Source organism: Lontra canadensis, unplaced genomic scaffold, assembly GCF_010015895.1.
Source record: "Lontra canadensis isolate GAN:19392208 unplaced genomic scaffold, GSC_riverotter_1.0 scaffold5, whole genome shotgun sequence".
In the NCBI taxonomy this organism is placed as follows: Eukaryota; Metazoa; Chordata; class Mammalia; order Carnivora; family Mustelidae; genus Lontra; species Lontra canadensis.
The window spans coordinates 2,836,601-2,863,111 of NW_022630999.1; the positions used below are offsets into that span (position 1 = coordinate 2,836,601).

At 40.8% G+C, this 26,511-nt stretch overlaps 1 protein-coding gene across 1 annotated transcript in view; it reads left to right on the top strand.

Annotated features, from left to right (window-relative positions):
- SKP2 (S-phase kinase associated protein 2) overlaps positions 1-16,624 on the top strand; it is a 33,827-nt gene extending 17,203 nt beyond the window's left edge. The window contains exons 6-10 of the mRNA XM_032851330.1: positions 1,477-1,575; positions 2,719-2,849; positions 9,711-9,762; positions 9,952-10,059; positions 15,185-16,624. Coding sequence (XP_032707221.1) covers positions 1,477-1,575; positions 2,719-2,849; positions 9,711-9,762; positions 9,952-10,059; positions 15,185-15,398 — 604 coding nt within the window. The 3' untranslated portion in view covers positions 15,399-16,624. The remainder of the gene's footprint in view (positions 1-1,476; positions 1,576-2,718; positions 2,850-9,710; positions 9,763-9,951; positions 10,060-15,184) is intronic.
- The last annotated feature ends 9,887 nt before the right edge of the window (positions 16,625-26,511 follow it).

The window sequence follows — 26,511 nt, forward strand, 5'->3', positions numbered from 1 at the left end:
CATACAGGGATGATGAGTAAAGGCAAGGTCCCTGCCTCATCCGTGGGAGAGACGGATAATTACAGTGCAGTGTGTTTGTTACATGCGTCAGTGGATACAAGGCATCACCCCGGAGAGACCTAGTTAAAATGAGGGAGGGCAGCTGCCTTAGAGGGAGTGACTCCTAAGCTGAGGATGGAAGGCATTCAGGTTAGAGATCGCCGGGTGATGAGATAAAGGAGCCCACGAGGTAAAGCTGCCTGTGAGGTTCTAACCAGTGTGGCAGGCGGGAACTTGCGGAGCACGGGGTGCCGTGAGGAGACCCGGGAAGGGGGGAAGCAGCTCAGAACGGGCCCCTGCCATGCTGTAGGAAGTCTGGACTCCGGGGCAAAGGGGAGCGTGCCAAAGAGAGTGGTCCTGAGATTGGAGGGAACATGCAGAGTGGAAGTTTAGATAAAGAATCTGCTGGGCACGTGGGAGGGCTAACCAGCTGTGGAAAAAACTAGACTAGCAAGATGCTGTTGTGTTCATTCAGGTGAGAAATGATGAAACCTGATGTAAAAAAAATAGCAGTAGTAGCGTTAGAATAAGTTTCTTGAACACTATGTGCCAGATACTCGGTTCTTCAAAGGTCACTCCTGACGTAAGTTCTGATTGTTCCCCTTTTTACAAATACAGAAACTGAGGCACAGAGAGGCTGAGTAACTTGTCTGAGCTCACATAGTTTATAGGTGGCAGAACCACGATTTGAATTTGGCTGTAGAGTATGATTCCAGAACTCTCACTCTTAATCATGGAGTTCCACTAACACAGGCTTTTGGGAGTGTAGAGAAGGCAAATCTGAGAGATGTTTACTTGGAAGAACCTGGAGACTCAACACGTAGTAGTGTGGCTACAACCTAATGCTAATTATGGGTAAAATAGAGATAATATTTATTCAAGCACTCTTTTTTCAATTTAAAATCTATATTGCTTGGTGTTTTGGGTTTTTTTTGGAAGACTTTATTTATTTGACAGATAGAGATCACAAGTAGGCAGAGAGGCAGGCAGAGAGAGAGAGAGAGAGAGAGGAGGAAAGAGGCTCCCTGCTGAGCCGAGAGCCTGATGTGGGGCTCGGCTCAATCCTAGGACCCTGGGATCATGACCTGAGCCAAAGGCAGAGGCTTAACCCAATGAGCCACTGAGGCGCCCCTGTTTGTGGTGTTTCTTGTGTGGTTCCTTTGTGCCAGGCATTGTGCTGAGTCCCTTATCACATTCTATAACTTAATCTTGACACTACTAAGAAGGTACTGATTCTGCCATTCCACCGATGAGTAAACTGAGGCAAAGCATCCTGCTTGCTGTCCTACAGAGTGAGACGGGAACTGAAACTCACTTCTGGTTGTAAGGCCTGTGTGCTTAGCTGCTGACTTCTCTAGCCTGCTTTCCTCAGAATGCTTATTAATTGAGTAGCAGTGTCTTACTGGTATTCCTCTGACATTTGCCTTTTTTTCCCAGTAATCTTGCGCAAAACTCGAATTTAGTGCGACTGAATCTTTCTGGGTGTTCTGGATTCTCCGAATCTGCCCTGAAGACCTTGCTGAGCAGCTGTTCCAGGTAGGAAAGAGTGGAGACTTGGTTATACAACTGTTTTTGCAAATAGACGATTATCCCTCCCGTGAGCGAGGCATTGGATCTATTTCTTGAGCTATTCCGAACTCTGAGCTCTTGGTGATACGTAATATCCTTTACCCTCTAAACTTCCTCTTCAACCTGAGGAGCCAAATAAGTCAGGTGGGCAGAGGCTACTTGTGTAGTAATCCCCCCCTTTTTCTTCACTTGAAAGTAAGAAAAGTTTGGTAATGTGTTTATCGAAATTAATCTCTTTATACCTGACTGTGCAGTCAGGCTTTTTCCCTCTAGTATCTGTAGACCTAACTTAGCGGATATCATAGATTTGGGTTACTCCATTAAAAACATCTTTATATTGTGTAATAATGTCAGTATATAAAGAAAGGTACAGTGACAGCCATTTCTAAGTGAGAGGAGGACGTGGCTCACAGAATACTTTGTGTGTGTGCTTTTTAATAGCCCTTGATCTTTCCTCTCTGGCATTGTATGCGTGTCTCTTTAATGACCTGCTGAAAGTAGATTGCCTTAGGATAAGAGTGTTACCATGAGAGAGAAATGTATAACCCCTCCATTCGTTCTGCAATGTCAGGAATGGGGTGTGTGGCTTAATCGGTGGATATTGTCTTTTGAATTCATTGGCTTAATCAGCACAAGCCAGATAAGATGAAGTGGGCTTTTGCAATGTCGCTGTCTCTTTATTGGGAATCCCCGGTATAACCCATCAGCTTTTTAAAGCCTCTGGAGTGGTTGGTTCAGCCTCTGGCTGTTTGCTAACAGCCTGGGTGGTTGAGAAAGAAAATGAGGCTGGAGCTGCTCCACTTGGTCCTGTAACCTGTGGGAGCCCTCAGGAGGAGCGGAGAGTGTTTCCTCCATTTCCAGAAGGGGGCAGCACTCACTAAGGTTTGGGCTTAGTTCCGCTGGGGCACACCAGGGCAGGGGAGCATTTCAGGAGGGGAGAAGGCAGTCTCAGGTGAGCAGAGACAGCTGTCTAGAGAAGCAGAGGTTCTCTTCGTGAAATGGTTAGGAATCTGTGGCTTCGTGTTTTCTCTGCAGCTCTGAGTCAAGTGCTTTCCTAGAGCTCATTCCTGGGTCCCGGTTTCACACTTTCCGTATTTCTCTTCTGTGCAGATTGGATGAGCTGAACCTGTCCTGGTGTTACGACTTCACCGAAAAGCACGTGCAGGTGGCTGTCGCACATGTGTCCGAGACCATCACCCAGCTCAATCTCAGCGGCTATCGGAAGAATCTGCAGAGATCAGGTAAGCCCCTCCGGGCCCTGGACCCTGCCGAGCAACGAGGGCGGCAGTAGGTGTCATTTCTTGGAGAGCCCCTCTAAGTACTGCCTTGCATCATTTGTCTCCTTGAACCCAGGGCTCCTGTTCTTAGTCGTGTTTTTCAGGTGTGGTGGCGACTGATCTGAAAGGGTGGGTAAAGGCAAACAGCTGGTGGGGCGGCATCGAGATCAGAATCCAGAATTTCCAAGTGGAAACCTTTCTACTTGAAACCAATTTATTTCTAAGCAGCACTTCTTTTAATCTGCTAAATGAGTGGGTAAGACCTGCAGCAGGAAATAGATGAATGCCGTGTTTGATCAGTATTTGGTGGTTCTCAGCCAGCGCCAGTTTGCCTGCAAGGGGATATTTAGGGAGGTCTGGAGACGGTTCTTAGGGCTACAGCCGCGGGGGTGTTCCTGGAAGCTGGTGTGCAGAAGCCAGGAATGCTGGTAAGCAGAGTGCCCAGGACAGCAGAATAACACAAAAGATAATCTGATCCAAAATGTCAGTGCCAAGGTTGAAGCCCTATTATAAACTCTGTGAGTTCATGTTTAAAACTCTTTTTAATTCAATCTAAGACGATGATGAGGTGGTTTAGTTGAACACGGACATTTGAAGTGAGAGGTAATGTGTGATCATTAGCTGTTTTTATAAGCCTACATATTCAGTTATGCTTTAATTGTCTAATATTGGCAGAATCCTGATCAGCAGAGATACGTGTTTGCAAATGGCATAGATCTTTTTTTTAATTAACATATAATGTGTTATTTGCTTCAGGGGTACACGTCTGTGATGCATCAGTCTTACACACTTCACAGCACACACCGTAGCACATACCCTCCCCAACATCCATCAGCCCGCCACCCCAGCCCTCCAGCAACTCTCAGTTTGTTTCCTGAGATTAAGAGTCTCTTATGGTTTGACTCCCTCTCTGGTTTTGCCTTGTTTCATTTTTCCTCCCCTCCCGTATGATCCTCTGTCTTGTTTCTCAAATTCCTCATATCAGGGAGATCATATGATTAATTGTCTTTCTCTGGTTGACTTACTTCACTTAGCATAATGCCCTCTAGTTCCATCTATGTCATTGCAAATGGCAAGATTTCATTTCTTTTGATGGCTGCATAGTATTCCATTGTATATATATACATCACATCTTCTTTATCCATTCATTTGTTGATGGACATGTAGGTTCTTTCCAGTTTGGCTGTTGTGGACATTGCTGCTGTAAACATTTGGGTGCACGTGCCCCTTCGGATCACTACATTTGTATCTTTGGGGTAAATACCCAGTAGTGCAATTGCTGGGTCGTAGCATAGCTCTATTTTCAACTTTTTGAGGAACCTCTATGCTGTTCTCCAGAGTGGCTGCACCAGCTTGCATTCCCACCAACAGTGTAGGGGGTTCCCCTTTCTCTGCATCCTCGCCAACGTCTGTCATGTCCTGACTTGGTAATTTTAGCCATTCTGACCAGTGTGTGGTGGTATCTCACTGTGGTTTGGATCTGTATTTTCCTGATGGCCAGTGGCACAGCTTGTTTGAATGGCTTCCCCTCGCGATCCCAGGCCGTGGGCCATGCAGAGCCTCGCCTCGCCAAGCTAGCAGCACACCTCAGCCGTGTCTTCAGGGCTTGGTGTTGGCTCATGAAAGTGCTTTGTTTTTATGGTTTTTGTGATACTCTAAAAGATTTGAATCAAACAGTTGCAGAGTGTGTCTTCCTAGAATGTAAGCAGTATTTGTAAACTGCTTCATCAGGACAAGATGCCCGTCTGCCAAGTTCAGTGTATCAAGGTATCGCGAAGAGGACCTGGGTTCTTGGGGGTAGCTGGGGGCTTGAGGCCTTTGCTGGGCTCCAGTCCGGATGCCTGCAATTGCAGACAGGGGAACATTTTCTTTAGACAGCTGTGAGAACAGCAGTGTGTCTGTCTTCCCGCTCTCCCCTACACATAGCATTTGTGTTCTACATTCTTTTCCCTCTTAAACATTATTTGGAATCTGATGACAGTCCTATATAGTCTTTCTCAAAAAGACATAAAATATGGGAAAAATCATCACTAATCTCAGTAACCTCTTGCTGGTCTTTTTCCTGCATAGAAATGTTTATTAAAGTGGGACATAGTGCATGAAATACTTTGCAGTATGCTTCCCCCCCCCCCAGATAATCCCATTTTAGTAGCTGCAACCCATCATTTTCGGTGGCTGTGTGGTAGTCCGTCAAGTAGATATGGAATAATTTGTACCGATTGAATAATAATTTTTTTACTTGATCTCCTTATAATGGACTTTTAGAGTCTTTCCAGTTTTTTCTTTTTTAACAACCTTGTCACGGACAGAGACAAATCTTGGACTGCATTTCTAAGGGTGGATTCTTCTAAGTGAGTTAAGGATTAGGATCTGTTCTTAAGCTTTGGGTCGTTCTTGCCAAATGACCTTCCAAGGATGTTAAGCTCCCACCAGCGAGCAGCCTCTTCACATTGAATCCCACCACCAGGTCTTTCCTGTTCATCCCCGCGCGGAGAAAAGGCAGTGCCTCATTGACATTTCCCTCCTGTATCTGAATTTCCCGTTTCTTTAATTGAATGAAAGAAGGTTCTTGGTGCAAGGTTGAGAAACTCTGCCATAGGCAAGCTGCTGTTAATCTATCCACGTTGGGCACAAAACTCTTCTCTTTGTTCCTCCAGAAAAGGAGAGAGAGCCTGTTTACCAAGCTCTGGCCAGAATAATAGGTAATAAAATCCTGCTTGCTGGACACATTCAGGGCAAGGACAAAGATCTGGAGTTGAAGTGTGTGTGTTCTTAGTTACACAGTGGGAATTGGAGATTTTTTTAACAGTGGCACCCACTACTTCACCATTTAGAAGATGGTATGAATGTCCTTTTAGCTCCTACACTGGCGCCAGTCCACCCAGGTTCCAGTTCCTGCTCTGCTGTTTACTGGGCAGTCTGAAGCAAGTTGCTGAACTTCCCTGTTCCTCAATTTCCTCATCCATAAAACGGAGATAGTAGTGGAAACCATCTCTTAGGATCACAGTAAGGAGTAAATGAGTGAATCCCACGGAGCGCGTTAACCCTAGTGAGTGTGCAGTGATCGTTGCTGTTATTTTTGCCAACCCCGTGGGGCAGTAGGGAAGCACTGCCTGGGGTCCTAGAGGACCACCTCTTGGTCTTGGATTTGACCTTGACTTCTCTACATGAAATCATCTCTCTCCTTGAAATGACAGGTTAGATTTGGGGGTTTGTAAGATGCCTTCTGGCACAGGTGGATCTCCAACTCGTGGCAAAATGAAGGGGACAGCGTGTAGAGGGAATCTTAGCAGTGACTACTGTTTATGAGCCCTTTCCGCTGAGGGATGCCAGGGCTTAAGTGAGGGCTGGAGAGTACCAGTTCTACCCAACCACCCCCCCTCCAAGGTTTTGTTCTTTCATAGGTGGCATCAAATGAGATTGGGTCTAATTGGGGATTTGGGGGATGGCTAGTGGGCTGGCTGGGTGATGGGTCTCTCAAAATTGTACTGTGCCCTTCTTCATTTTTTTAGTCACTCATTAGACAAATGTTTATTGAGCACTGCTGATGCACAGAGCCCTGTTCCTGACTTGGGAACTGTGACCTTGAACAAAACCGAGGAAGTCACCCCTGTGCAGCGTACATACTGGCAGGGAAGCCAGGCAACCAACAAACAACAAAATATGGTGAAAGGAGGGGAGGAGAGTGTTGGCCAGAGGGGCTGTTTTCAGATGGAATGGCCAAAGAGAGGGCCTCTGCCCAGAAGTGACACCTGAGCAGAGGCCTGATTGGGTGAAGATGGGACCAGTATAGATAAGTAAGGAAAGAACATTCTGGAACAGCAAATGCAAAGCCTCAATATGGAAATCAGTGTTAGAGGGAGCAAGGAGCACAATGATAGGAGGTAAGATAGCCCACGGTTCTCTAAACCAAGGCAGAAGCTTTGTTCGGATTTTCTCTGAGTGAGATGGGAAGCCCCCGTAGCATTTTGAGGAGGAAATGATAGGGTCTGACTCCACTTTAAATGTCGTCTTCTAGTGCTGTGTTGAGAAAAGGCTGTAAAAAACGGTGGTGGGGGGGGTGGTGACGTAGGACTTGGTAAAAAAATGATCAGACATTAAAAAGCCAACAGACTGGATGTGGGATGTGAGAGAACAGTTGAGCGTGCCTCCTGGGGTTTCGGCCCAAGCAGCTGGATTGGTGACGTTAGCACTTTCCCAGAGACAGGGAGGACTTTAGGAAAGGGCCAGATTTAGAAGAGAAATAACTGTTGGCTTTTAGGCCTGAATTTGAATTGCCTGTCCCACATTGCAGTGGATGTATCAAGACAGTTTAAAAGATTTCATTTATTTATTTGTGAGAGAGAGAGGATGAGAGAGAGAGAGCATGAGAAGAGGGAGGGTTAGCGGGAGAAGCCGACTCCCCACTGAGCAGGAAGCCCGATGCCAGACTCCATCCGGACTCCAGGATCATGATCTGAGCCAAAGGCAGTCACTTAACCAACTGAGCCACCCAGGCGCCGTATCGAGATAGTTTAAAATGCAAGTCTAAGATTCAGGGGAGGGAATGGGGCTGAAGACAGAACTGTGGGAAGAAAAATCCCCAACCGTGAATGAAGCTTACTTACTTTTAAAAATAAATAACATATATTGATTGATTTTTTTCTTTTTTTAAGATAAAGTGAGGAGGGGGAGAGGGGCAGAGGAGAAGCAGAAGGAGAATCCTAAGCAGAACCTGATGCTGGGGTGGGGAGGGGTGTGAGGTGTGGGTCTTGATCTCACGAGCCTGAGATCCTAACCTGAGCTGAAATCAAGAGTCAAACACTCAACCAACTGAGCCACCCAGGCACCCCTATTGATTCATTTTCTGAACACAAAATAACACATGTGACTCTCTTTTAAGTTTTGAAAAGTTACCTGTAATCCCACCATCCTTGGGTGTATTTCCTTCCAGCCTTCCCCTCCTACTCCCAACCCCATGAACTTTTCTCTCTCTGTGAATTTATGTATAAATACGAGTTTGGGGGGATTCCTGGGTGGCTTGGTCAGTTAAGTGTTTGCCTTGGGCTCAGGTCCTTGGGATCGAGCCCTGCTCAACGGAGAGCACGCTTCTTCCTTTGCCTGCCACTGTCCCGGCTTGTGCTTTCTCTCTCTTTCTCTCTCACGAATAAATAAAATCTTTAAAAATAAATATGAGTTTTTGCATGTGTTTTTACTAAATTGAGATTATAATGCATTATACGTATTTTGTTTTCACTATACGATATATCTTGAGTATTTTTTCATGTCATGAAGTGCTATCTAAAAGCTTTTGAGTGACTGCCATTGGCATTGTGTTCCACAAAATGGATGGAGGTTAATGAATTAAAATAATTGGGGAAGGGCCTATTACAACTATTGCTGAAATGAATTTCTTCATGCATACCTCATTGTTTTTCTAAAAGTGGAATTACGGAGCCAAAGAGCCAAGTTTATAATGCTCAAAACACACCAAAAACTCAGTTCACTCTAAAGAAAATGAGTTTGCTCCCCTGAAAGGCTGCATAAAATTAAATATCCACTTGTATATGTGAGACCTGCTTTATTAATTTCATCAATTCTGGATATTATGATAGAATTTTTTTTTTTCATTTGATAGCTGAAAAGCAGTATTTTAGGAGCACCTGGGTGGCTCAGTGGGTTAAAGCCTCTGCCTTCGGCTCAGGTCATGATCTCAGGGTCCTGGGATCGAGCCCCGCATCAGGCGCTCTGCTCAGCAGGGAGCCTGCTTCCCCCTCTCTCTCTGTCTGCCTCTCTGCCTACTGTGACCTCTGTCTGTCAAATAAATAAATAAAAACTTAAAAAAAAAAAAGGAATATTTTAATTTTATTTTTACTTTCTTGCACCATTTTTCTCTCTGTTTGGCCAAGTATCACTTCCATATTTTTTGCCCATTTTCTATGTTTATCTTTCTTTACTCTTTATATAAGACCATTAACACTCTGTTTAATGTTGGAAACATTCCCAGTTTCCTGATACTTTTTAAATTTTGTGTTTTGTTTTGCTTTAACATGGTAGACTTAAAACTTTTATGTAGTAAATTACTGCTTTCCTTTATGTTTTCCTTTGTGTTTAGAAAATCTAAGATCCAATGAATAATTACCCTATATTTATGCATTTTAGGACCTTTTCATATATATGGGATTTATTTGGTTATATTATTTGAGTTGGAGAAATAAGTTTTTTTCTGCTTGTAGTAGCAGTGTCATTTTTTAAGATAATCCATGATGTCCCCCATTGGTTTAAAGTGCTACTTTTTTTTTTTTTTAAGATTTTATTAATTTATTTGACAGAGAGATCACAGGCAGGCAGAGGGAGAGAGAGAAGCAGGCTCTCTTCTGAGGAGGGAGCCTGATTCAGGGCTCAATCCCAGGACCCTAGGATCATGACCCAAGCCAAAGGCAGTGGCTTAACCGACTGAGGCACCCAGGCACCCCTTAAGTGCTACTTTTATTATACATTATTTGTTTATAGATGATGGTGTTTGGTTTTGCATTTTGCTAGTGTAAGTGGGATTTTTTTTCTTTTTTCCCCACCTAGGTATTGCAGATACATAGCTAAGCTGTGGATTGTTATTAACTTACCATATTACATAGTTCTCTTACTATTTCTAGTTGATTCTCTTAGATTTTCTGGATTCAAAATCTTACATACCAAAATGATGATTTGGTGTTTTCTTTCTAATGTTGTGACTCTAATTGCATTCATTGTTCCGAGCTTCTAGCACCAAGTTAAATGATAGTGTTGATAACGAATATCCTTGTCTTGTTCCTCATTTAATAGTGACCATCGTTTTTTTTTCCCTAGATGTCTCTACCTTAGTTGGAAGATGCCCCAATCTTGTCCACCTAGACTTAAGGTATTTTTGTTTTCATTTATTTATTTTAAAACAAAAATTGAAAAATCATGACTGCTCATTAAAGGTGGAAAGGATCTTAACTTATTGAATTGAATGAACCAAACAGTTGGTTATTTCCGTTTTCTCCATCTGAACTGATATGTAGTTCAGTTTGAATGAGTTTGAATCTTCTCTTCTGCCCTGTCCCAGCGATAGTGTCATGCTGAAGAATGACTGCTTTCCGGAATTTTACCAGCTCAACTACCTCCAACATCTCTCACTCAGTCGGTGCTATGATATTGTACCTGAAACTTTACTGTAAGTATTTCATTTTCTAAAAGTAGGAGAAGACAGGGAAAAAGAGATGCCACTTGGGGTAGTATGTGTTATTATTAATAGCAGGTGTTTAAAACTTGAACATCTGGAGGGGAGACAGGTAGGAGGGATGGGGTAACTGCATGACAGGCATTAAGGAGGGCACGTGATGTGATGAGTACTGGGTGTTGTGTGCAGCTGATGAATGACTGAACTCCACATCGGAAACTAATGATGTACTATGTGTTGACTAATGGAATTTAAATTAAAAAATAAATAAAACTTGAACATCGATATGGGTGTACCACAAATAGGTTAGGGAATTCCAGCAAAACAGAAAAACCAAGACAAAATTGTTTCCTTAAAAAATCTTGGAAAGTTGACTGGGATAGTTTACTGAACATTTATTATTTAGTTAGAAGCAGGTTTAAATATTAGAATACCACACTCTAGTATCTGGAAGACTTGAAAAAGGAAAAATCCTTCTTACCTCCAGGGAGCTCAGAGTATAACTGGGGAGGCAGACCCAGTGGGGGCTTTCCCCCCATTTTTCAAATCAACTCCCAATGACTCTGACAGACTCCCTCTGGGCTGAGAGGAAAGTTCTGTAATCTTCTAGTGATGTCTTTCCTGGCCGGTGGTCAAAGAATGGGAAGAATGGCATCACGTAAACCGTAAACGGTAAATGTCATGAGTCCAGTGCTGTCTTGGAAGGGGGGAGACTGAAGTCCAAAAGAGTGAAGTGACTTAACCTGAAACTATAAAGTGAGTTAAAGGCTAAGTGAGGTCTGCGTGCTAGGTTTTTTAGATGGATGAAAATAGTCTGGCTAATCCAGTGGTTCTTATGAGGGTTAATTTTGTGTCTCCTCAGCAACTTCCACAAATCAAGGGAGAGCAAAAGTTGCTGGTCTTTCTTTTAGAAGGTGCTGTTCTCAAGTCATCTTAGAAATAACATTGTCTTTTTATTTTTTTAAAGTTTAAAATTTTTTAAAGTTTTTATCCCCAAAGGACTGGAAAATCCTTCCTCATGTAGGATGTAAATGTATAGCAGTTCTATTGAAAACCACAAGAAGTCAGTTCCAGCCGATATACCCTGATTGAGGCCACTGCCACATGTAGCTCACTGTCCCAGAGAATGTCATTTAGCTTCTGGTTCCTACCCAAGAAGCCTGGGGAGTTTGAACAAAGAATTTATGTAGTTCACAAATGATTGGTTTGGATCTTCTAAGTTAAGTTGCAAGAATTAATAAATGGTACTTCAGCTACATAGGGTTAACTAGTAGAATTAGAAAATCCAGTAATTATATTTTTAATTAATCACTTTAATTAATCTTGGGGCTCAGGGGCTCAGCCAGTATCTCATTTGAAAGAGCACTGCCTAAAAGGGATGGCAGTCTTTACTTCCATGTGTCTTAGACAGTAGGGTGTGAACTCATGTACAAGGAACCCTTATTGAAATCTTGTGTCCTGTGCTAACCAGAACTCCTAGGAGCGTCTAGTTTCCACCCAGAAAGGCATCCCTGTCACCCGTCTCTCCTGTCTTGCCCTCTGGGCGTCAGCATCATTGCCCATGCAGCCCCTGGGGACGACAGTGATCAGTCTTTTTTGGTTGCTTTTCTCAAGAGAATCTGTTCCCATGTCTCACTTCTGTTCTTTTTCTCCAGAGAAAGAAGCTAAGCAGGTAGTCCCCAGATGCTTTTTCTCAAGCAGAGGCTAAGGGAAGGCTGTGAGCTCTCACAGTTTAGTATTTTTATCCAGTAGGATAGTAACACCTACGGAGTCCTGCCTGCAGGCAATGTGAGTTGCTGCTTAAGGGCACAGACCTCAAGTCACAGACCTACGTTTGAACCCTCACTGCCTTGTGACTTGTCCTAACCTTATCTTGAAATAAGAGAAACGTGCATGGGGAGTTCGGTTACAAATCAGATCACCAAAAAAAAATGAGAACAGAGAGAAAAAAGATCCTCTCCTTGTACTTCAAGGTAAAAGAGTGTGGGACGCCTGGGTGGCTCAGTTGGTTAAGCAGCTGCCTTCGGCTCAGGTCATGATCCCAGCGTGCTGGGATCGAGTCCCACATTGGGCTCCTTGCTCATCAGGGAGCCTGCTTCTCCCTCTGCCTCTGCCTGCCATTCTGTCTGCCTGTGCTCGCTCTCTCTCCCTCTCTCTCTCTCTGACAAATAAATAAAATCTTTAAAAAAAAAAAAAAAAAAGGTAAAAGAGTGTGTTTCTTCAGGCATTATGTAAATAGTACGCTGGTTAACCTTATGAATCCATTAAATGAGTTTGCCCATGACCTATCCTTAGAAGTTTCTTAAGATAGACTGTTATTTTCTCTAATTTCATTCTGGCAGCTGACGTACTCGAAATTCACAGTAAGAATTCCAGGATCCTGAATAGTAATTCTGAGAAAGCCATTTATGCTAAAGAATTTTTATTTCTTAGAAGTGGGAAAATAAAATTTGAGTAACTTTCTTCTGTAATGCTAGTGCTTTAGACTACTTGGGAAATGAGGTTTTTCTTCTGCAGGGTATGTCCGCATTGTGTCTAGTCCTTTCGGCCTGAATTGATTTTATTCCAACTATGTCCAGACTTTCTTCTGATCATTCTGTATTTCTCACCCAAGTAAGAAAGCCACACTGGAGCCAGTGAACTGATCTGAGATAAGTAGAAAGTCTGTGTAGGAGAATTTGTAGTTAGGCATTGATTAATTACATATGGTTACATACTAACTAATAGTTACAAATATAGTTACTAAATAATATTGTTACATACTTACTAATAGATTTTATAAGGAAAATAGGAACTTGGAGTTGAGGTAAAGTGTGAACCTGTGAAAGGGTCTGTAAGTATCTTTTGTTTACTCAGATGAAACAAAGACACACAAGACATTATCAAACAATAACACACAAAGGTACACAAGACCCAGGGACACCTGTAGCTCTGTTGGTTGGGCCTCTGCCTTCAGCTCAGGTCATGATCCCAGGGTCCTGGGACTGAGTCGATTCGCTTTCCTTGTTTGTTCAACAGGGATCCTGCTTCTCCCTCTGCCTGCCTCTCCCCCTGCTTGTTCTCTCTCTCTCTCTAACAAATAAATAAACAAAATCTTAAAAACAAAAAAAAAAGACATTATCAGTGTTCCTTTATACTTCTTAAAATTGGAAACAATGGCTCTTCATTGCTATTTACTGTCCTTCGGTTGCTTTTCAGTCTAAAGAGTTGCTTATAAATTTGTTGTGTTGTGTTGTAGATGACACATGTACTAAGGGGCTTTTGATGCTTATTTTGTTTCATCCCCTTAAAATTTTAAAAGACTTTCTGGCTTTTCGATATGGATCATCCCCCGTCCCGTGGTATGCGGTTCACCCCTTTCTCACTTAGGATACCTGCATGTCTCTGAGAGTCTGCTGTCCTTTCCTTACGCCCACCAAGGCTCCTTCCCGGTGCTGTTGTGAGAACATTCTTCTTCTGCCATCTGCTGCGCACCCTTTGCTGGCTCCCACCTGCAGTGTCTGCTTCTGAGTCTAATTCCGTCCACTGTAGAAGGACTTACAGTTTGGCTAATTCGGATATCCCAGCACCCAGATTCTCATTACAAAGTTCTCAAATACTCGGATTTCACCTAAGAGGGATTTAAGATTTAAGGTTGGGGCAGAATTGCTGTCATCTTAAGGGATGTTGCGTATAAACGTCTATGTGCTGTGACCTTTCTTTGCACTCCTGCTGCTGTATTCCAGAGGTTAGTTTACTTTAAGAAGAATGGTACTTCACTATTCCTGATTTTCTTTTTTGGCTGTTGTAACCTCCAGATCGTATTGTCCTTTTATGAACACCAAGCATTTTTATTTTACTTAGATAGTACTTACATTTTCTAAATTAGCCTTCATCTTTATTCAGCTAATATGTATTAAACATCTGTGGAGTTTAATACACTTGTTGAGTGTAGAATAAATACATTTAGGGGGTAGTGGGGTGACCGGGAGGGTGGGTTGAACGTGGAAAGTCCTAAGGCCGGCAGAACAGTTTGGAGTTCCGTAAACAAGAGGGCAGCATCAAAGGCTGGGGGGATGGAGGGGGTGGAAGGGTGACATCATCTTAGCTAAGCTTTAGGAAGATGCCTTGGACATTGGCATATAGAATAGACTAGAAGGAAGAAAGAGAGGAGGACAGGTGACAATTACTATGAAGAAAGTTTGTGTTTTTTAGTAATTGGCAATATGAAAATACAAAGGATGCTGCTGACACTAGGTCATTGATGTGTTCATTGATCTGCAGTGGGATTTTGTTGATATTCCTAACTAAATATTCCCTTTCCTAAGACTTTGTACTCTGTGTCCCAACCTGGAGCAAATACAGATCAGAGAGATGAATTTCTAAGTACAGAGATCTGAGTTAAAGAAGAAAGAATTATTACCTAAAAGTATTTACTTTGGGGAAACAGGCTCCCTTTTTTGTGACCAGAACGTCACTGTTGACAGACTTGTATTTCACTTAATGGGAAAGAGTGGAGAAGAGGATTGGCATATATGCAACCAAAAAAAAAAAAAAAAAGTAATATGTAGGGAAGTCAGGTGGCTTTCTTTTCCCTCTCATAGAAAAGGTGTGACCAGTTACTCCTTTTCTCCATCTGCAGCCAACTACATAGCCTTGTTTAAAGTACTTTTGCAAAGTCGCTGTTAGGTTTTATCACGGGTAATGGACTTACTAAGAAGTTACCGTAACTTCTGCTGCTCATCTTTTGAGAGGAGGAGACTAGTTCAAATAAAGGTCAAGTCCATGCTTGGAAATCACTTATAACCTGAGGTGATTCAGTAAATCCTCTCAATTTAAATCAAGAATAGAGAAGGGAAACAACTATGGTTGGATTTTAAATAAATCTCAGTGGTTAGGTTGTGAGAAAACATGTAATAAAATGCACCTGCGTGGGCCCTAAGGCCGTGTTGTCCAGGCTGTGGTCCGCGCTCTCTGGTTTCACTCACCTTTGCTGTTTTCTCGGGTCATGGATGGCACGTGGTGTTTTCAGTGGGCGCTGTATAGACTGTAATACAAATGGTGAAAATTGGGTCATGTGACTTGAGTAGATCAGTCACCGTAGATCCTGTGACTCTGAAAGGTCTCTCTTCCTTTCCAGTGAACTTGGAGAAATCCCCACACTAAAAACACTACAAGTGTTTGGAATCGTGCCAGAGGGTACCCTTCAGCTGTTAAAAGAAGCCCTTCCTCATCTACAGATTAATAGTTCCCATTTCACCACCATCGCCAGGCCGACCACTGGCAACAAGAAGAACCAGGAGATCTGGGGCATCAGATGCCGGCTGACGCTGCAGAAGCCCAGTTGCCTGTGAAGTATTTATCGCAGGATGGTGTCCCCTCTTTTCTTTGGAACAGGGAAAAGGGGCAAGAAGCCCGCCTGCTGGAGCGCTCGGCTCTTTTTATTCTTGGTTTTCCCTTTGCCTGCCTTCCACAAGTATATTAGACAACCGTTTGAGAGTGAAAACGATGAAGTTTTGCTTTTTCTCAATAACCAGAAGAGCTTCGGTCACTGCTTCTGTGCACTTACGAGCCCAAGTTTAAGGCCCTTTTAGGAGAGCCTGTAATTTCAGGATAACGTTAAGCAGCAAGATTGAAGCCACCTCTTTCAAGTGCCCTTCTTGTTCCATCTGTTTAGAATCAAGCGTAAGAATCACCACCAGCAAATCATTTTCACGATCTGTGTGGTAACGTTCTTCCATTTAATTTCTCAGTATTGCCTTATGAGACGTAGGTTGGTAGAAGTGTTTGTATTGTGAATGGAACAAAAGGAGAATCGTAGGATGGTCGCATTCGTGGCACTCTCTTCTGGAGACTGCAGAACAGACCTTTCAGCTTTGCCTTTAGATTTGAAATTAGGTTCATGGAAACAGAGCCCTGGGCGATTCATCTTGAAACCTAAATGAGAAACAGCCATCAGAGGCAAAGAATTGGTCCAGCATCTGAAGGCTCAAGAGGCTGTTTTCCGTGCCGGGTTGATCTGGACTGTCCTCTAATGAACATCCGTGAAGTTTCCCTCATGTGTTGTGTTCCCAGAATGCCGAATTGTGGCCTTCTAACTTTATGATCAAATGATGTTAATGTGCGTTCTTTAGCTTTTAAGATGACTCGCTATGTTTTAGAAAGGTGATAGTAGCCAGTCTTTATTCTTGAAACGTTGGCTGAAATGCCAAACTGAAACTGCCTGCCATTTTCCTTTATTGCCAAGGTTCTTCAGGTTATTTTTATATGACTCTGGAATCAAGTATTTTAAATTGCCTTCTTTAAAAAAAAAAAAATTATCTCCCACAATAATTGTTGGAAAGTCGTTGTTGTCTAAAGTTCCTGGACCTAGAGTTCCTGGAGAACTACGTGTTCGATCACCTAGAAATACACGCTCGAAGTAGGTGTGGGCTTCATGCGGTTTCAAAGCAGTAAGACAACTTGAAACTACGTTAAAGTTAAGATTTGGGTGTGGAATCTTTGGATGGCAACAGTGATTTTTTTTTTAATGGTGTCTAGAAGAAAAAAGATTAAATTCTACCTAAAAAAAAAAAAAAAAACTACGTTCTTTGAATTGATGACCTTCCCATATGTTTGAAATGGAACAAAAGGAGCTAAAACCTGTTACTTCTAGTAACATTAATTGTTTTTAAATCAGACTTTTCAAATGTTGGAAACAACGATATGAAGTGCCCTTATCTGCTCAGACCTAAGGAGGAACATTTTAAAGTGGCCTTGTACGGGAAATGATTATGTTTCAATTTTGTACTCGTTAAAAAGTGCTAAATATACTACATGAAATTATTGTTTACACATTAATGACAAGGGCTGATGATAGGATCCATTTGGACTGTGATTTCCAGATGCCCTCAAACGTACAGTACTTCCAAACTCAAGTCCAGCCATAAGCTATTTTTGTATGTGATTTCTACTTTTATAGACCTGTTTTAAAATAAAACACATTTTTATAAAAATGAGTACTTTTGCTAAGTTGCATTCCTTTTTCTTTCTCTTTTTTTTTCCTTAAGTGCTCTAGTTAGAAAGCCCTTGGTGTGGTGTGTCCTTGCTATGGTGTGCTCTGGGTCATAGCCCTCTAGTTAAAGACCTACAAAACTAGCCTTAAGTGGACCTCTTTGTTCCATCTACTTCATATTTTTTTGTCAAATTAAAATGATAGTGTATAATGCTTTCTGAGAAGGTGTTAAGTAAGGCTTATTCTTAACCTTTAAAGTGCTTCTAAAATAGTAATATTTATAAAACATTTGAAATTCAGGTGACTAATGTGATACTCAAGTACTAATAAAAGGCAGCGAGTGGCACTTTTAAAATTTAGACTGGACCAACTTACACTGTATATTTTACTCTCATTAGGAAACTGACTGGTTCACTCTGTACCTAAGAGGTCCTGGTAATTCAGTTCCCTCTGAACCATCCATTCAAATGGTAGAATAGTGATTCTTGCTGAACATCACCTTTTTTTTTTTTTTTTTGCTGTTTTTAGTTATGCTCTGTTATCACTTTTAGGCTTCCTTAATTATGAAAAATGTCAAATACATGCAGAAATTAGAGACTGTCATGAGCTTCATCACTTTTGTCATTAACCTACAGCCTATCATTAGAGCCATCATCACAACCCCCCTACACACCCCCACCTGCTCAAATTACTTTGAAGCAGAATTATATTTTAGTATATACATCAGAATTTAGTATATACATATACTAGTATATAGTATATACATATACTAAATACAAAAATTTAGTATATACATCAGAAAGAGATTCTCCTGAATTAATTCTGCAACATTAAATGTCAAGATGCTTTAGAAAATTCCCTAGTGGGTCTCAAGTGCTTTCCTTACACAGGTTTGTTTTGATGAGGCCTCAAACGTAAGGCGTGATCTACACGTGCACTTGATTGACACTCTCTTAGTCTCTTTGGGTCCTCCCCACCCCAGCTTTTTTCCTTACAGTTTGTTTACTGAAAAAAGAGGTTGTCCTGAGTTCAACATTGTGACTGTTGACGTGATCCCCGGAGTGATATGTAACAGGTTCATCTGCCCCCTATTTCCATAAATTGGTAGTTAGATTCAGCAGCAAAAAGCCCTAAACCAAGGGGGATTTTGCCACCCAGGAGACATTTAGTACTATCTGAAAACATTTTTGGTTGTCCCAAGCAGAGAGGTGCTGTTGGCATCTAGCAGGTAAGAGACCATGAGTGCTGCTAACTAACCATCTTACAATACACAGGACAGCTCCCCACCACAAAGTATTTTCTGGTTCAAAATATCGGCAGTGCTGGGGTTATGAAACCCCAATCCCAAGGCTGCTCCTACAAGTTCCTTTCTCAGCAAATCAGTTCTTGCTAGGTGGTATTGTGTTCTTCGGTCAAGAGGCACCTAACATCTGGCTGTCCTTCTTTGTATGTTCTAACATCTGCCTGTGGCCCTTGATTCCTCCCCTCTCCCATACCCACTAGTTCCAGAGATCTGAATTTCTGGATAAGGTAACTTGTATCTCTTCCATCCTGCTGAACTTAATTTCAGTCCAACATTTACTGAAGACCTACAATGTGGAGGATGCTGTGTTGGAGGGGCAGCACCAGGGAGGGTGCAGAGCATCTGAGGAAAGGCACAATACCCAGAGACTGGGAAGACTAGAAAGAAACCCCTTTCCTCCGGCTACCCTAACCTTGCCCAGAACAAGCAAGAAGGCAGCCGCCTCTTTGTCTTCCCCTTCCCAAACTAGCCGAATATCCAAGGAAGTCAAAAAAAGACTCTTCATCTTGAGGCCAACTCCTGTGAAGCTCTAGATTTTGGCAATATTTTACACTGCTTTTAGAGTGGATAATCTACAATAACCCACTTAAAATCCTCACGGAACTATTTAAAAATCAATACAATGATTTTGTGAGAAATCATTCCACAGATGTTTTGAAGAGAAGATCTGAGGCAGGAGGAAATAACGATATATTCAAAATGTAATTACCAAAGATATTTTAAATAGATTGTTTCCCTGTGAAAGCCAAGAAGAACCAGCCTAGTGTGACAACATCATTCAAGCCCTCTTCATCCATTTGAAGACAGTAAGTGTGGGAAATAAACAGCATTTGTAGTTGGGGGAAATGTCTATTTAGAAGGACAGTTTGTAAAGACCTTGTTCTCAAATACTGTACTACTTCAGATATAAGATACCCCCTACACACACACCATAAGGAAAGAATGTTAAATTTCAGTATGTTAAAACTATTGTTTAGTATTGTAATTAGCAGTTTCTTCCCTAGCTGTTGTCCGTCTTTATTCATTGTGCAAAAGTACAGACGAGAACTTATTGTCCCCACTCCTGAGGAATTCACAATTAAATGGTGTCAAAAGTTGTATCTTATTCAGATCTCTTCTGTAGTTTTTTCAGGATCTCAAATTTTTATTTTTTTAGCTATTGATATTCGGTTTTTAGAAAGGGAAAAATGGGGGCTCCTGGGTGGCATGGTCGATTAAGCATCTAACTCTTGATTTTGGTTCAGGTCATGATCTCACGGTGGTGAGATCGAGTCCCGCATTGGGCTCCGTGCTCAGTGTGGAGCCTGCTTGTGACTCTGTCTCTCCCTCTGCCCTTCCCCACCACGTTCTCTCTCTCTCACTAATAAATAAATCAATCTTTTTATGAACAAAATTAGTTTTAACCCATGCCTTTACTACCCTATAAAATACTCAAATTAAAATATTTTTTCTAATTTTCTCTTTAATTCCCCTTGTTTAGTCAGTAATTTTCTTTAAAAAAATGTATCTTAAAGCCCATGACACTTAAAAAAGTACTCTTCATATTTTCCCTTAATGTAGAAAACTTAATAAGCCTTCTCATTGACTTGTGTCCTAATCCCCTAATGCGTATTTTTAATGTTAAAAGTCAAGAACACACTGCATTTAAAGTAAATGATTCCTCCTTGTAGCTCAGTAATTCATCAGTATATTTACTCCTATCTCTTCCCTCTCATATATCTAATTCTTTTCATTATATCATTTATATGTCATGATATCCTGGGGATCTTTCTGCATAATTGTCTTGGAAGATACGATCCCTACATATAATGACACATATATTATGTTACATTGGCACAATGGAATGGATTTTTTAGTGATTTAAATCCTGAATTACCTCTTTTGTTTTTAAGTCCTTTTTTAAAATTGAAGTACAATTGACATAAATTTCAGGTGTGCATCAGGTTGATTTGACAATTATACGTTACAAGCGTTCACGGTGGTTAAGTATAGTCACCATCCGTCTCCATAGAACCTTATTACAGAATTAGTGGCTATATTCCCTATTCTGTACTTTTCATCTCTATGGTATCTCTTAATCCCCTTCACCTATTGCGCCCAACCCCCTATCCCTTCTCCCCTGTGGCAACCTAGCAGTTTCTTCTCTGTATTTGTGAGTCTGTTTCTGTTTTGTTTATTTTCTTTTTTAGATGACACATTTAAGTGAAATCATATGATACTTGTCACTCTCTGTCTTCTTTCCCTTGGAGTAATACCTTGGAGTAATACCTCTGTCCATGTTGTCACAAATGGCAAGATTTAACTTCTGTAGGTAAATAATATTTCTTTGTCTACCATATCTTTACCCATTCATCTATCGATGGACACTTAGGTTGCTTCCATATTCTGGCTATTGTAGATAATGCTGCAGGGAACATAAGGGTGCATATATCTTTTTGAATTAGTGTTTTTATTTTCTTCAAGAAATATTCAGAAGTGGAATGGCTGTATTATCTGGTCGTTTTATTTTTAATTTTTTAAGGAGCCTTCACATTCTTTTACATAGTGGCTACATCAATTTACATTCCCACCAACAGTGTACAAGTGTTCCCTTTTCTCCATATCCTTGCCAATACTTGGCTTTTTTTTTTTTTTTTAAGATTTTGTTTATTTATTTGACAGAGAGATCACAAGTAGGTGGAGAGGCAGGCAGAGAGAGGAGGAAGCAGGCTCCCTGCTGAGCAGAGAGCCTGAAGCGGAGCTCAATCCCAGGACCTGAGATCATGACCTGAGCCGAAGGCAGAGGCTTTAACCCACTGAGCCACCCAGGCACCCCAACATTTGGCTTTTTTAAAATAACCACTCTGACAGGTGTGAGGTGATATATGTTGTGATTTTAATTTGCATTTCCCTGATGATGAGTGATGTTGAGCATCTTTTCATGCATCTGTTGAGCATCTGTTTGTCTTTGGAAAAATGTCTGTTTGGGTCCTCTACCCATTTAATCAGATTATTTTTGGTATTGAGTGCTGTGAGTTCTTTCTTTATTTTGGATAATATCCCCTTATTGGATATGTCATTTGCAAATATCTTCTCCCATTTGCTACTTTTTTTTTTTTTTTTGGTGGTTTCCTTTGCTATACAAAAGCTTTTTATTTTGATGCAGTTCCATTTGTTTATTTTTGCTTCTGTTGCCCTTGCTTGAGGAAACACATCCAAACAAATACCACTAAAACCGGTGATAAAGTGTTTACTGCCTATGTTTTCTTTTAGGAGTTTTGTGCTTTCAGGTCTTTCTTACATTTTAGTCATCCCGTTTTCGAGTTTATTTTTGTCTCGAGTGCAAGAAAGTACTATCGTTTTATTCTTGTGCGTGGGGCTGTCTGGCTTTTCCCACACTATTTTTTGAAGAGGCTATCTTTTCCCCATTGCATGTTGCTGCCTCCTTTGTCAGGGATTATAGTGGATCCTTGAACCAAATGGCTTTGAACTTTATGGGACCACTTACATGCATAGTTTTTGAATAAATATATTGGAAAAACTTTTTAGAGATTTGTGACAATTTGAAGAAATTCTCAGATGACCCATGTAGCCTAGAAATATCGAACAAAATTTCAAGAAGTTAAATATGTCACAAGTGCATAAAAATATGTAGATATTAGTCTATTTCATCAATTACTACCATAAAATAGACACAAACCTATTACAAAATGTTAAAATTTATCAAAACTTACATAAGAACACACAGACTGTACATGGTGCAGTTGAAAGAAATGTAAACAATGTGAAGATGTGGTTTTAAACCGTAATTATAAAATTAACTGTAGTTCAGACTGTGCCATTGTGGTAAATTTATAGCCACCTGCTGCTGCTACTGCTCTGAGCTCAAGGGTTGTGAGCATTCACGTAAACGACCATGTGAGGCTAATAATCTCATGAGCAGTTCATCTTCAGCAAGTTGCATATTGCTTTGAAAAAGTAATTTCTCACAGTTCTTACATATTTTTCATCATGCTTAGTACAATACTGTCAACCTTGAATAATGCCTGAGGACCCATATGAAGTGCCACTAGTGATACAGGAATTGGTCCCAGGAAGCAAAGTCACGAAATTACAAAAAAACTTGAATGGCAAGCTTGATAGGTACCATAGCTTGAGGTCTGTGGTTGCTGTTGTCCATCATTTCAAGGTAAGTGAATCCAGCGTAAGAACTATTATTAAAAGGCGGGGCGGGGGGGGGTTGCCTGGCTGGCTCAGTGGGTTAAGCCTCTGCCTTCAGCTCAGGTCATGATCTCAGGGTCCTGGAATTGAGCCCCACATTGGACTCTCTCCTCCACGGGGAGCCTGCTTCCTCCTCTCTCTCTGCCTGCCTCTCTGCCTACTTGTGATCTCTGTCAAATAAATAAATAAAAATCTTAAAAAAAAAAGAAAAGGAAATGTATGAAGCTGTTGGTGCAGCCACACCAGCAGGCATGAATACCATATGCTTTGTACAAAATACCTTTTTATCTTGTATTGAAAATGCAGCTTTTATATGGGTTCGGGATTGCTATAAGGTATACCTATAGACTAACACAATTTGAGAAAAGACAAGGTCATTATATGACAACTTAAAGCAAAAGGAAGGTGAAGCATTTTAAACTGGAGAATTTAATGCCAGCAAAGGATGGTTTGGTAATTTTATAAAGAGGTTTGGCTTAAAAAAAAACACCAAGATAACAGGAGAAGAGCCTACTGTCAACAAATAGGCAGCAAACAAGTTCCCAGACCCCATTAAGAAAATCATTGAGGAGAACGGATATCTCCCTCAACAGGTTTTAATGCGGCTGAAAGTGGGCAATTCTGAGGAGACAAAAAAAAAGGCCACGAAATACATTTATTTGTAAGGAAGAGAAGCAAGTACCAGTATGCAAGGCAGGAAGGGACTGGCTACTTTTTTACTTTATTTATGATCAACACTGCCCATTGCTAACCCCCAAGCCTTGAAGGGAAAAGAAAATACCAACTGCTAGGCTTTTCATTGAGAATAATAAGAACTCTTTCTAAATTGGTTCCATTACTGCATTGTCCCCAAAGTCAAGAAGTACCTTGCCAGGAGGGGACTGTTTCTTAACATTCCTTTGATATTGAACAATGCCCCTGGCCATCCAGAACCTTGTGAGTTTACCAGAGTAGTCTACTTGCCCCCCAATCCAATGTCTCTAATTGAGCCTCTTGATCAGGGGGTCATAATGACCTTCAAGGCTTATTACGCACAGTATTCTATGGGAAGGTTGTCAATGCTACGTGAGAGAACCCTGACAGAACATCATGGAAGTCTGGTAGAGTTTTGCCATGGAAGACGGCATAGTTATAGAAAAAGTCATGAAAGCTATCAAGCCCTGAACGAATTCTGGCTGGAGAAAACCATGTCCAAATGTTGTGCCTGACTTCACAGGATTTATGACAGGGCCAATCAAGGATATCATGAAAGAGATTGTGGATATGGAAAAAAAAAAAAGTGGGGGATGAAGGCTTTCAAGATACAGTTTTTGGAGAAATGCAAGAGCTAAAAGACACCACACCAGAGGAATTAACTAAGGATGACTTGATGGAGACAGTGCTGAACCAATGCCAGATGACGATGAGGACAACACAGAAGAAGCAGGGCCAGAAAACTGGTGTTAGACAGTCAGGCAGAAGGGTTCTGATTCCTCAAGACTGCTTTTGATTTCTACTACCCGGACCCTTCTATGACATGGCCACTGGAATGAAACAAATGGTGGGAGGAAAACTTGTACTGTGTAGAAATATTTCTAAAACAATGAAAAAAAGAGCAAAAAGGACAGAAATTACGATGTATTTCCATGCAGTTACTGAGTTTGCCTGCCTCTCCTGCCTCCCCTTCCTCTCCTCCCCCTCTTTGCTTCTGCCACTGTGTCTCTGTGCAAGACCGGCCCCCCTCTTCCTCCTCCTCAGCCTACTCAACATGAAGACAGTGAGGAGGAAGACCTGTATGATAATCCATTGATGAATAGTAAATAATCCTGCTGTACTCTTAATAAACTTACCTGATGTATATATGAGCGTCTTCATGTGAAATCGAACCATACAGCGAGAACGGATATATCTTTGTGTCGCCATCATCATCACCTCAGTATTCCTACGGCAGAACGTCATATGCAAAGTGTGTGTGGAAGTAGATAGCCTGTCCTTACATAGGCTTAAGGTGAGCGATATTTAATATAAAATTAATAAAATAATTTTTAATTTTTTAATTAATTAAATTTTAATTTTAATTTAATAAAATATTTTATAACTGCTTTTGAAGAATTACATTACAGTATGCCTCTTTCTTGTGATTGGAGAAACCGTATCAGCCCATTAACAAGGTAAGTGGTTTTTCAAAAAAAAAAAATGTAACAGTGTTTCTAATACTGTGTAATGAATATGACAGCAGTACTCTATGCCATAAGTATTTTAAAATTAATGATTCATTCACTGGTGTACAGGCTAGGCACTGTGAAAGCATAGGCTACTATAAAGCAATGATATTGCTGCAATGTAATCGAAGCATGAATTGTTATAAATATGAATTTGTTTTTCACGTTATCTTTTCATTTTTCATATTGTTAATATGTGTAACATTTAGTGTTTTGTGTAAGACAGTATTGATGTTAGTAATGACATCTGATTAATCTTATAAATAGATGATGTAAACTTGTGGGATTGATAAATATAGTAAGTATAATACTGTAAATGTATTTTCCTCAGGATTTTCTTAATATTTTCTGTAGCTCACTTTATTGTGAGAATACAATATGTAGTACATACACAAAATGTGTTAATCAACTATTGTTCTCACTAAGGCTTTCAGCCAACAGTAGGCTACTAGTAGTTAAGTTCTGGAGGAGTGAGAATCCTTTGGAGGATTAACTGTGCTGGCAGGGGCCCCTAAGCCCCCGCATTGTTCAAGGGTCAACTGTAATTGACGTTCTAAGTATGGGTTTATTTCTGGGCTCTTACCCTATTTCATTGGTATGTGTGTCTGTATCTGTGCCAGTACCATATTGCTTTGATTACTATAGCTTTGTAAAGCTTGAAATCAGGGAGCGATACCTGCAGCTTTGTTGTTCTTTCTCTAAGATTGTGCTCAAGTCTTTTGTGGTTCCATATAAATTTTAGGATTATTTATTCTAATTCCATGAAAAATGCCACTGGTATTTTGATAGGGATTACAATGAATCTGTAGGTTGCTTTGGGAAGTATGTACTTCTTAACAGTATCATCTTCTAATCCCTGAGCATAAAATGTCTCTCAGTTTGTGTCATCTTTAATTTCTTTCATTAGTATCTTATAGTTTTCATAGTTTTTCTTTCATCGCCTTGGCTATATCTATTTCTAGGTACTTTATTCTTTTTGACAGAATTATAAGTAGGATTGTTTTCTTAATTTCTTTTACATAGCTTATTTTATTTTTATAGAAACACAACAGATTTCTGTATATTGTGTATTATGCAACTTTCCCAAGTTCACTTATTCAGATAGATTTTTGGTGGTCTTTAGGGTTTTCTATGTATAATATCATGTAATTGGCAAATAGTGACAGTTTTACTTCTTCCTTTTCAATATGGGTGCTTTTATTTTTTTTCTCATTTGATTCTATGACTAGGATTTCCAATATTACATTGAGTAAAAGTGGTGAGAGTAGGCACCCTTGTCTTGAAATCCTAATCTTAGAAGAAAAGCTTTTGGTTTTTCACTGTTGCTTATGATGATAGCTGTTTATCATATATGGCCTTTATTATGTTGATGTTTCTTTCCTCTATACAAACTTCGTTAAGAGGTTTTATCATAAATGGATATTGAATTTTATCATCTATTAAAGTGATCATATGATTTTTATCTTTTTTTTAAAGATTTTATTTATTTGACAGAGAGAGCACAGCAGGGGGTGTGGCAGGCAGAAAGAGAGGGAGAAGAAGGCTTCCTGCTGAGCAAGGAGCCGATGCGGGGCTTGATCCCAAGACCCTGGGATCATGTCCTGAGCCAAAGGCAGATGTTTAACCAACTGAGCCACCCAGGTGCCCCTATTTTTATCTTTTGTTATTGTGGTATATCCTGTTGATTGATTAGTGGATATTAAGTCATGCTTGCACTTCTGGAGTAAACACTGTAATGGATTTATGATCTTTTTAATATATTGTTGAAT